At 40.3% G+C, this 12,133-nt stretch overlaps 1 protein-coding gene, 1 long non-coding RNA gene and 1 other non-coding gene across 3 annotated transcripts in view; 2 read left to right on the forward strand and 1 right to left on the reverse strand.

The window, feature by feature from the left end:
* Positions 1 to 12,133, forward strand: part of TOP1 (DNA topoisomerase I) — a 95,598-nt gene that overhangs the window by 77,750 nt on the left and 5,715 nt on the right. Inside the window, exons 14-18 of the mRNA NM_001206487.2 lie at positions 7,781 to 7,924; positions 8,981 to 9,166; positions 10,172 to 10,240; positions 10,753 to 10,867; positions 11,826 to 11,953. Of these exons, the coding sequence (NP_001193416.1) occupies positions 7,781 to 7,924; positions 8,981 to 9,166; positions 10,172 to 10,240; positions 10,753 to 10,867; positions 11,826 to 11,953 (642 nt within the window). The remainder of the gene's footprint in view (positions 1 to 7,780; positions 7,925 to 8,980; positions 9,167 to 10,171; positions 10,241 to 10,752; positions 10,868 to 11,825; positions 11,954 to 12,133) is intronic.
* Positions 1,226 to 5,304, reverse strand: LOC101907320 (uncharacterized). The gene is made up of 3 exons (XR_003037891.2): positions 5,162 to 5,304; positions 4,028 to 4,240; positions 1,226 to 2,463 (listed from the first exon to the last, which is right to left on the reverse strand). It is a non-coding gene; the product is annotated as an uncharacterized lncRNA (long non-coding RNA).
* LOC112449431 (U6 spliceosomal RNA) lies at positions 8,413 to 8,519 on the forward strand. Its single transcript, XR_003038000.1, has one exon. It is a non-coding gene; the product is annotated as a U6 spliceosomal RNA (small nuclear RNA).

A 12,133-nucleotide genomic window follows, 5' to 3' on the forward strand; every position in this document is an offset into this window, starting at 1 on the left:
AGCCTTGTTAGATAAGCTGAGTGGAATTCCCTAAGGGCAGTTCAGTTCAGTTCAGTCGCTCAGTCGTGTCCGACTCTTGCGACCCCATGAATTGCAGCACACCAGACCTCCCTGTCCATCACCAACTCCCGGAGTTCACCCAGACTCATGTGCATCGAGTCGGTGATGCCATCCAGCCATCTCATCCTCTGTCGTCCCCTTCTCCTCCTGCCCCCAATCCCTCCCAGCATCAGAGTCTTTTCCAATGAATTGACTCTCTGCATGAGGTGGCCAAAGTATTGGAGTTTCAGCTTTAGCATCAGTCCTTCCAAAGAACATCCAGGACTGATCTCCTTCAGAATGGACTGGTTGGATCTCCTTGCAGTCCAAGGGACTCAAGTCTTCTCCAACACCGTAGTTCAAAAGCATCAATTCTTTGGCGCTCAGCTTTCTTCACAGTCCAACTCTCACATCCATACATGACCACTGAAAAAACCATAGCCTTGACCAGACGGACCTTTGTTGGCAAAGTAATGTCTCTGCTTTTTAATATGCTATCTAGGTTGGTCATAACTTTTCTTCCAAGGAGTAAGCATCTTTTAATTTCATGGCTGCAGTCACCATCTGCAGTGATTTTGGAGCCCCAAAAAATAAAGTCTGACACTGTTTCCACTGTTTCCCCATCTATTTCCCGTGAAGTGGTGGGACCAGATGCCATGATCTTAGTTTTCTGAATGTTGAGCTTTAAGCTAGCTTTTTCACTCTCCTCTTTCACTTTCATCAAGAGGCTCTTTAGTTCCTCTTCACTTTCTGCCATAAGGGTGGTATCATCTGCGTATCTGAGGAGAGCCAGCCAATTCATTCAGACAGTATCCAGACACCTCCTATGCATTGTAAGGACTTTAAGCAGGTTTTTGAGTAATTGTTACGGTAGTAAACCTAGAAAGTCACATAGATGTAGGCCCTGCCTGGTACCTTATATCCAGTGCAGAGTGGCTCGCTCCAGCAGCTGGGTTGTGATCCTGAGTCATGAAAAATTGTTAAAGGCTTGGAGAGAGGTACTGTTGAGGGGGAAATAAATGTGATTTCTTAAGCTTTCTGCCTGTCCTCAGTTATCTCCAACTCAGAATAGATCTTCAGAGGTTGAGATTTTGACAGTGTGTTAAATAGTTTTTTTTAAGTGCATTGCCAGCAGGAGATAAGAGTCTCTTTTTAGATAAAAGTGGAAAGATACAAGCAGTAAAGATTTTATTTTCAATGATTTATTTCCAATATACAAAAATAGATATAACAATCATTCATATAGTGCCCTCCATCTGCCCGTGTCAAATCTTAACATCATGTCGTATTTTTTCAACTGCTTCATTTCATAAAAAGTATTGTGATAAACATAGCTGAAGCTCACTAGGTAACATTTATCTCTTTCCCTGGAAAATACTAAAATGAATTTAATGTTTTCATTCTTGTGTGTATTTTTAGTACCTTATGTGTCCATGAATACCAAGTAGTATTGTTTTACAAGGTTTGATTTAAAGTTGGATATTTATTGAGATCATTTTGCAACTTATTTCACCACCCTTTGGTTTTGAGAGTTTATTATCTTGATACATATTTATAATTTACCCATTTTTATTTGCTACATAGTATTCTGTTATATAAAAAGTCATCTGTTCTCTTGTCAACAAACATTTAATTAGAGTTTACAGTCATTTCCTAATATAAATAGTGCTGGAATAAACACATTTTCCTTGTGTATATAGATGAAAATTTTCTTTAAAGATTCTTTATTAGATATTTCCAAATTGTTCTCTGAAGTACTGGAACCAGTTTACCTCACCACCATCCTCCCAACATTGTGCTCAAGTTTCTGTTTTTTCCATATCTCTGCCATCGTTTCTAAAATTTTGCTCTTTAAAACATGTTTGGATCTATGATCCGTTAGAATGTATTTTTGTAGATGGTTTGAGGTTGAGATACAATATATTTTCTCCAAATGCATAACAGTTGTCCCAGAACAAGTGAGTTGTGTTCACCCCTCTCTTGTACATCACGTTTCTACATGGATGTCATATTGTTTCTGGGCTCCCTGTCCTGTCTGCCTGTTTTTTCATCAGTAGCACACTGTCTGACCTCCTGTAGCTTTATGAAGTCTTACTGTTGAGTAGGACAAGTTTTCTTTGTCTCACTCTTCAAAATTGTCTTGGCTTTCAGCTTTTTCACATTAATTTTGAGATAAATTTGTCAAGTTCTAATGAAGGCTATTGAGATTTTTTTATAGGATTGCATTGAAATTATAGATTTTTAAAAAATATGTACTTTGTTTATTTGGCTGCACCGGGTCTTAGTTGCAGCATGCTGAGTCTTTTGTTGAGGCATGTGAACTCTTAGGTGCAACATGCGGGATCTCGTTCCCTCACCAAGGATCGAATCCAGGACCCCCTGCTTTCTGAGCACAGTCTTCGCCAGTGGACCACCAGGGAAGTCCTGAAATTATAGATTAACAGGGGGTAAATATTGAGATTATTTTATTGAATCTTCCCATCCATGAACCTGTTACATGCCTCTCTATTAATTCATGTCTTCAAATATATCCTTTAATATTGTGTCTTAATTTTTTCCATAGAGGTTTTACATATGTTTAAAATCTTTTCTAAGAGGCCTTATAGTTTCTTGTGCTATTGAATTTCAAGTATTTGTTGTTGTACTACATTTTTGTTTGTTATTACTGGAGTAGTAATGCTGTTGATTTTTTAATATCAATCTTCTATCTAGCAACTTTGCTGAACTCTTATTCTAAAAGTGTCTATGTCTTTTGGAGTTTCTATATAGACAGTTAAGTGACCTATAAATAGAGACAGAAATTTTTACTCTTCATTTCCTATATGTATATATATATATATATTTTTTTTTTTTTTAAGTACAGATATTTTTTTAAAGATACTCAGTCTAGACTGTCAATCCTGGGGCTTTATTTATTTTAGAAAACTCTCAACTATCATTTCTTCCTCAGTTCCTAGACCATTCCTTTGCATTTTATTTCTTTGTCTGTTTAGGTCTGATCTTCATTTGGGGAGAGTTCCCAAGGACTTACTTCTGCTAATTCTCTATTTGATTATATTTAATCTAAATTTTACCCCTCCTGTAATTTGCTTCATTATATTTTTTCAGGATTTCTAATTATTTTTATTTCAAATTTACTTGATTTCATTTCATTTAAGGCATGTGCTTATTTTATCACTTTTGGAGTCCTTTTTAGTAGATTTTTTTTTTTCTCTCCTGAAAATCTTTGTTTTTTAAAAATGTTACCTGAAGTGAATCATGTACTAATTATTTTTGTTGACAGTTCTTCTAACCCATTTCCTCATATATTTTGGAATTAGTTTGTAGGCCCTTTTGACTGGGAAGTAGTTTTTGTTTCTGTATCATTCCCTTTTCTTTCTCTTTGCTCTGCACTTTTCTGCTCACTCCTCCTGTCTTAGAGGGAGTCTAGCCCAGCTCAGCCCAAGTTGACACAGCCCCTGGCTTCAGGTTGCGTAAAAAACGATAAGGCCCCTTTTTGCATGAAGCACTTCCATTGCTGTGTGTTTGGAGGAAAGTGATGATTAAAGCATGAATTCATTGACCTGCTCTGACCCAGAGGTCTATAAAGAGTACATTTTTGTCAAAGAGGGTGAAGGGTGGTAATTGGTGGTTTTACTTCATGGAAGACTTTGGGTCCAGTTTATAGAAGGCTACCATCATAGGGCACACCTTTCTGCTCAGCCTCCTGAGATTTCTCCTAAGATTGTTTGCTTGTTTTTGTATCTATATTTTGTTCATTAATTTCTCCCTTGTAATATTGCTAGACCTTTCTACTTCATCTCTGCTCCATCAAGGAATTTAACTCAAGTATGATGAGACTTATGGATTTTTGATAATTGAAAACTTTTGGTTTGTGAAGGGTAAAAAGCACAGCTGAAATGTGTCCTTCTGATGTATCCTGTCTTTGCTGCTTTCTGGAAACTTGGATTGGTCTACTTGTGGTCATAACCAGGGTTACAGTACTTACAGTCTCACAGGTCATTGAAAGGATCAAGACTTTTGAGAGTCACAGTAACACATGGTCCAGCTACTGATAAGATTGTCCTGAGCTCATTCACATCTGTGTGTGCTCATCTTGGTTTGTTCTGCCTTTTCTCCCAGGATTTCCATTAAACAGGCATCTTCTTGGAAGTGTTTCCATTCCTTTCTTCTTCCACTCTGTACTTGGTACCCATAGAATCTGAAATGGCAGGGGAAATGATAGCTCTCTGGAACCTGTGTTTTCAACAAAACTCTCTGATCCCAGATAAACCATGGATATAGAGGCTACAAAAGGATTGCTTATAGTAGGTATTCAACCACTAAGTCCAACCTCTGCCAAGCATTATCTGGTCTTATAACCTGAGGTTCAGCCTTAGTAAAATTAAGGCTCCTCAAACCAGTTTTAACTTTACAAATAAAATTCATAATTTTCCTTGTAAATGAAGTATAGCAACCTTCAGGATCACTGTTGCTATCACATTGCATTCAGTCATACTAAAATATTCTCAGTGCCAAATATACATCTCTGCTTTTTCTCTTTAGAACCTATAATTCTGGGGTTTCAAAGATGTATGTGTCTACAACCTTTTAAATGTAACCATCTGGGGATTACAGGCTGGATTGAAGAAAAATGCCTTTATAAAACTATAGTCTTGGGAAGCTCTGATTTTGGTGAGTTGTATTAGAAGGAGAAAATAAGACATGCTTATTTTAAAAAATTACATTCTGGACCTGACTTTTTAGTATACAGTTCTAAATTTTAAAGCGTAAAAGAGCTAGAAGCTAGACCATTAAAGCTTCTAAATGATGTCATGGTAGAACATCTTCATGACCTTGGAGTAGATTTCTTGGACACAGAATAAACAATAAACAGTTGAAACAGTGAACTTCATTTAAAAACTTTTGTTCAACAAAGGACACTACTAAGAAATATACAGGTAACAGGGAGAAAACATTTGCAACATGTATAGTTGACAAAGGCTTGTATCCCGTATATACAGAGAATTCATATCACTCAATAATAAAAAAGATAAACATCCTCATAATAAAAGAGCAAAAATGGGATGCTTTAGAAGACAGAGGAACGGCCAATATAAAAGCACATGAAAGCACTACTCACCATCACTATAAGTGGAATGCAAAGTAAAGCCGCAATAAGCTGCTATTTCCAGTTCTAGGTATTTCTGCTGCAAATAAAATGAAAACATATGTCCACAAAGACTGCACAGCAGTGTTCATAATGCTGTATTTATGTGAGTCTAAAACTGGAAACATCCCAGGAGTCCATCAGAATAACAGTACAGTGTAGTCAGACACATTAGGGGTCATCATAGAATATACCATATATATACGTATGAGGGAACTTTTCTGGATTGACAGAAATATTCTCTTAACTTGATAGGGTGTGGGTTACATGTATTATGGATTGTCAAAACTGATCTAACTGTATACTTAAAAATGTGTAACATAAACTCTTTTTAGAAGATTTAGAGTGAAAGATTGAAAGGAAGTATTACAAGAAAAAATACTACCTATATCTCAAAAGGATGTGAATCTATAAAGAACTCTGTAAATCAATAAGACCAACATATTTAAGAATGGACATTGTACGGAAAGCTGGTTAGATTTTATTTTTAAACATGGTATAAATACCTAGGGCCAGTTTATTGTCTTTTGTTTAAATTACGTGTGTTTGGGGTTCAGATTGCCATTCACTCTCCGAATTCTATTCAGGGAAGCTGAACACTGCGGGGATAAGCATACTTCCTAGAAGCCAGCCCTGTCCTGTTAGACTTAGTTCAGTTCAGTTCAGCTCAGTCGGGTGGCTTCTCCCGTCATTCCCATCTCTGTGTCCTTATTTGAGAGAATCCTGGATCCCTGTCCTAGGAGCCTAGCCAACCTGTGAAGAAAAGTTGGTCTGGTGGTTATGGCCTGTGAATGACTGACTTGTTAGGTTTGTAAACTTTGCTTCAGTGGTGTGATTAAGGAATGGGCAAATGAAGACACAGACTCAGGTTTTGGTAGGCCTGTGTGCATCAGGATGATGGGAAAGAGCCTGCTTCTCAACTGGAGACTGTGCTGTTGCAGATGAGCCTTTCGTGTGTGTAAGAAGGGTTGTGAGGGAGATTCATTACTGTCTTGAGATTTATTACTTACAAGAGGAAAGCTTCTGTCACACCTTTTTCTTAGTTGCCCTCTTCAGTGTCAAAATACACTTAGAAGAACCAGAGAGAAATTTTCAGCTTCCCATTGTTAGCATATAGAACTTGGATGCTGCTGCTGCTGCTAAATCACGTCAGTCGTGTCCGACTCTGTGACCCCATAGATGGTACCCAACAGGCTCCTCTGTTCCTGGGATTCTCCAGGCAAGAATACTAGAGTGGGTTGCCATTTCCTTCTCCAATGCATGAAAGTGAAAAATGAAAGTGAAGTCGCTCAGTCGTGTCCGACTCTTAGCGACCCCATGGACTGCAGCCTACCATGCTCCTCCATCCATGGGATTCTCCAGGCAAGAGTACTGGAGTGGGTTGCCATTGCCTTCTCCAGATTTCTCCTGTATCACTCAATCATTCAATCACCCACCCACATCAACAGGTAGTTAAGGAATCGCTTGTTTTGTAGCCAAACAAGCACACAGCACTATACCACACACAGCTGGGGGAGAGTGCTGATGACTCATTAGTGTAGCTGGGTTAGCTTTCATTTGTGAATGTTTGGAACTAGAAGTAGCAGACATTTCTTGCTTCGTGTGTCCCACATTTCTGCATGCTCAGGCGGCCAGATGCCTTGACCACAGTTCTTAGGCCTCAGAGACCACATGTCTGTGTCATAGGTAGAAATCACTGTAGCTCTCCTCGGTTGTGGGCTGGGGGAATTAAGAGCAGAGATTCTTGAGTTCTTAAATTCTATCCCTGTGTCCATGTCATACAGTCTTTTTCTGGCCTTGTAATAATCCCTGGCCGTTTTGGATTTCTCCAATTTTCTTTTCTTTTTTTTCCCCTTTCCTTTCTCACTTGCTATTATCATCAGTCCTTGCTTGTGACTTTTTCCATTTAACGAGGTCACAGAAATCTTCCCTCGCTGTTGATTAGATTGTCTTTTCACACGCTTTTAAAAACCTTACATTGGCTTTAGAATCAATTTTCAAACCTGCCACCAAAAGCTCTAATGTTAAAAAAACCGTCTTCACAATAACAGTTTCCCTCAGTCTCATCAAGAATACTTTTAAATGCAGAAGTTAGAAAATGGTGAATAATTGTAGCTGTTCCTGGAAGTCATTGTGTTCCTTAGTAATTATAAGCTGTAATCTTTGGTTCTGCTTCCTTGACAGTTCCATCAAACTGTGAAGGATTGTCTTGAATTTAATGAAGTTCAGTCCTAGCAGAAAACTGCTCTTGGGTCACAGATTCAGCAGCAAGACTGTGATGCTGATGTGGGGTTAGGGATGTTTATATATACCCTTTGTATTGACAGAAGTTAATTTGGGGGACATATCATGTGGGCCTTCTTAAGAACATAAAACATTTCACAAAATGAAAGAGGCTTTTTTAGCAATCAGACAGGAACCAGTTGTGCCTGTCAGGGAATGGGACAGCATACTTTGTCACTGGGTAAATGCATTGCTTCACTGAAGCTCAAGTTCCTTCTCTTTGGTTCAGAGCTCTGAAGTTGGATGTTCAGTGTCTGTCTTTATTCCACTATCCTTAAGCAATCCCCCCTTGGGTCTGTGTCTTTGCAGGGTGAGAAAGACTGGCAGAAATATGAGACTGCTCGGAGGCTGAAGAAGTGTGTGGATAAGATCCGGAACCAGTATCGGGAAGACTGGAAGTCCAAAGAGATGAAAGTCCGGCAGAGAGCTGTAGCCCTGTACTTCATCGATAAGGTGAGGGCATCTTCCTGTCACACTGCCTACCATGTTCATCTTGATGAAGATGGAGGAAGCAAGTATTCCTCCAGGCCCTGTGTTTTAAGTACTGCTGGTGAGGCAGTGACAGGCCAGTGATCTGTCGTCCTGCTCACCCAGTCTCTAGCCTAGTAAGGAAGGTAGACGTGGAGAGACAGGTGTTCAGTGTCAGACCGACTGCTGCTGTCGGTCTGCTGCTGTCTCTAGTCTGTCTAATAGAAGGACATTCATGAGTCTGAATGTGCCAGAAAGACTGACATTTTCAAACTCGTTGACCATGTGCCACCCTCCAAAATATTTTATATCACAACCCAACATATAAAGTATATTTGTGTTTGTGTATAAGTGAAACAAATGTCACACAAAACAATGCTCAGTCTTTCTGTGTAAGCAGCAAATTCTGATAGGTTTTCCTCAGTGTCTTATTTTTAAAAAGGATGGTTATAATCCTTAAAACTGGTTAAATAGTGCTTGCTTCGGGAGCACACAGAGTAAAATTGGAATGACACAGAGAAGATTAGCGTGGCCCCTATGTAAGGATGACACACAAATTTATGAAAATTAAATGATCGCCAATGTATCACAGTTACAGTTTGGAAGACAGTGCTTTCGAGATCAGTTTCTCACACTCTTTCAGGAAAAAAAGGTTTCGTGTTTTCCCTTGGTTTTAGCATGGTTTAACACAAGTTCTGAATTAAAAGTTAAGAAAAATTCAGAGACTAGCTTTTTGAGTCTGATTGCCCACAGTTTTAAATATCTTCTTTCCTCCATCCCCATTTGAGAGGACAGAGTAGAGAGATGTTTTTTGGGGAAGGTTAATAGCCCTTGATTTGCTCTCCACACTGTATTTGATAAGGGAAGAAGCAACAGTGCAGATCCAGAATTCCTGAACCTTGCAGACTAATGCCCTGGCCCCATAGAGACTTGGGATGTTTCTGATTTGGGTTTCCTAGACAGTGTATGATATTGAAGTTCTTCATTTGTGCTTATCTTCTCCCCGCACCCCGACCCTCCCACAATCTCCTCCCTGGACAGCTTGCTCTGCGAGCAGGCAATGAGAAGGAGGAAGGAGAAACAGCGGACACTGTAGGTTGCTGCTCGCTTCGTGTGGAGCACATCAATCTGCACCCAGAGTTGGATGGTCAGGAATATGTGGTGGAGTTTGACTTCCTGGGAAAGGACTCAATCAGATACTATAACAAAGTCCCTGTTGAGAAACGAGTAAGTTAATGTGGCCTGAGCTCCCTGGCCTGCTTCTGCTTATTACTTGTTTAGTGCTTTTCCTGTGCTCTGTGTTCTGCTGAACACTAGGAAAAATGGCTTGAAAGAGTGAAGAGGTACTCTTTGGTGTCCTGTATGCCTCCTTTTAGCCCCTGCCCTTTACCCCTCACCTGTGCTACTGAGCATGCTGTAAAGAGTTGGTCCTCACCTCAACTTGCACATTATCCCATTGTGTTGTTTTAATGATATAAGCACTCTTTAGTATCCCTTGGTTGTGTTGCAAATTTGTCACTTGTAGCTTTGCTCAACTTTCCCCCAGCTCCTGATTCAGCAAAAAGGTAGCCCTTGAGTCTCTGGATCTCTCAGCCCAGAGCTGAATCGGGTACTGCAGTGCCATGGCCCCCAGAAGGACTGTGCTTAACCCTACAGAGTGCAGTACCCTGGCAGTCCAGCCCTTCAGCAGTCTGATATTTCATCAGTAACTGGGTTTTGCTGGCTGCAGAAATGTTCCAGATTAAATGAAGCTAAAGAGATCTGACAATTAATGTAATACCTGAGTTTAGGTTGGATTCCACCCTGGGGAGGTGAGGAACATCAGTGGGTCAACTGGCAAAATAGGAATATGAACAAGATTAGATAAAAATGTGTCTGTCTAGTTGACAAAGCTGAGGAGTTCTGTGTGTATATAAGAAAATATCTCTGTTCTTAGGAAGTACACTGAAATACTCAAGGGTAAAGGGCATAATTGTGTAAGTACCCAGAAATGGCTCTGAACAAATAATTGTGCATATACACATATAGATGTAGAAACGAAATGAGTGTACATGTACACTGCACAAATAGGAAATGAGGTAAAATACTAATGGTAGGTGGATTTCGGTAAAGGATATGGATTTGGTTTTGTTGTTGTTTTTTGCTTTGTGGGGTTTTTCTTTTTTTGCAAGCTTTATGTTGTAATTATTTTCAAAGCAAAGATAATAATTAGGCTCTGCTTATTTCTTTTAGGTTTTTAAGAACTTACAACTATTTATGGAAAACAAACAGCCTGAGGATGATCTTTTTGATAGACTCAATGTGAGTGGACAAAGCCCACTGGGTTGAAGAGGGGCCCAGCCAGAGGCTCTCAAGCCCCTGAAGGAGAGGGTTGCCTGGGAGTGGCTGGGGCTTTGCCCTTAGCCTATCCCGGGGCACCCTGCATGCCCTCCCTTCCTCAGGCACACACAGATCCATGGCCAAAGCCCTGAGATGGGGTGGATGAACCCTGCCTTCTGTCCTCGTCTGGCTTCTGCATAGCCTTGGCTGGAAGCTCAGTCACCACTGCTAGAGACCCAACACCTGTCCCTGAAATCTTACTGGGGAAGATCTTAATAGGGAAGGATACATATGCTTTACTGGTCTGCTTAAGATCAAAGTGCTTCTTAGGGAGGTACATGCATCTCTGTATTCTGGAATTCTTCTCCCTTTTCCTATCCCACTGGCAGGACAATTAACTTGTAATTGCATAATGTCCTAGAGCTTGCCAGGAGAGCCTAGATGGTATGGCTTTTACCTAAATCCCATCCTTTTTGTTGCTTTGTCTCCTCCAGACTGGTATTCTAAATAAACATCTTCAGGATCTCATGGAGGGCTTGACAGCCAAGGTGTTCCGTACATACAACGCCTCCATCACGCTACAGCAGCAGCTAAAGGAACTCACAGCTCGTAAGTACTGCCTGGCCAGACAGAGACCACAGCCTTACTGCTGATGTCCACTATCCTTAGTCGGCTGAGTCCTAGATCTGTTCCACTTTCCTTCTTAACATTGTGACTGGAGACTTTTCCCCTCCACACCTCAAATAGAGGGCTAAGGCTTATTTAGATGGCTAAACAGATCAGTTCTGTCTCCCCCATTCCTGTTCTTCTAGATAAGCTTTAAGGAATGCTGACAGGGGCTTTCTATCTGCTCTGAAAGTGCCTGTATTTTGTGTATTGTATCTATGTTATTTAAGAGCTCACCGAATGAAGTATTATGATGTTCTATTAAATGGGAGAGAGTAAGGTTGTCATGGTTACTAAAACAGCATAGGAGCAGATCTTTTCCCTGAGGTTTCTTTTTGTCACCCTTTGAGAGTAGATAATAATCTCCTAAAAACTGGCTGCTGAAAGTATCACCAAGATCCACAAACTTTTTTCCTCTGGAGTCTAATTCTAATGAATTTGCATTGTCCTCTAGAAATATGTCAAATGGTATTAGAAAATGGTGTTCAAAAGTCAAATGTGGGTGTGTTGAGGGTCAGTATTTTAGGGTGTGGTAAAGAATGCTACATGACACAAGTGAAAACATTTCTCAGGTGACACTTTATATTTTCCTTTCTGGAAGATGCAGTACCTTGTGGTTTTAAAGTGTAAAACTTACGGACCCTTCATTTTACCCTCCTCTCTAGGCTATTTGTCCCAGTTCCAAGCTGTTTTGGGTGGTTAGATGGGGGAGGTGAGCACTGGGGAAAGCAGGTGATGCTGTTGACTTTCAGATTTTGACCTTGTGCCTTGGGGGAACCTGAATTGATCATCTGAATGAGATGAGGCCCAGTAAACCCTGAGGATGGAGCGCTGGGGAAGGCGCGTTGTGTGTTCTCTCTTGTTACACAAACTGACTCTTCATCACCATTTTTCTTTCCAGCTGACGAGAACATCCCAGCAAAGATACTGTCTTATAACCGTGCCAACCGAGCTGTTGCAATTCTTTGTAACCATCAGAGGGCTCCACCAAAAACCTTTGAGAAGTCCATGATGAACTTGCAGTCTAAGGTATTTTGGATCTGGATGGTGGGGGGTAGCAAAATCAAAAGAACCATGTCTGCTGTGGCGATTTACACTCCACTTTCTGGGCTGGGCTGGCAGGTGGCCAGTCTTGGGTCTGTTCTGGAAGAAAGGTTCATACTAAAGATATATGGAAATATGATTGTAATTACTCCTGATCGAGACACT

Source organism: Bos taurus, chromosome 13 (genome assembly GCF_002263795.3).
Source record: "Bos taurus isolate L1 Dominette 01449 registration number 42190680 breed Hereford chromosome 13, ARS-UCD2.0, whole genome shotgun sequence".
Lineage (NCBI taxonomy): Eukaryota > Metazoa > Chordata > Mammalia > Artiodactyla > Bovidae > Bos > Bos taurus.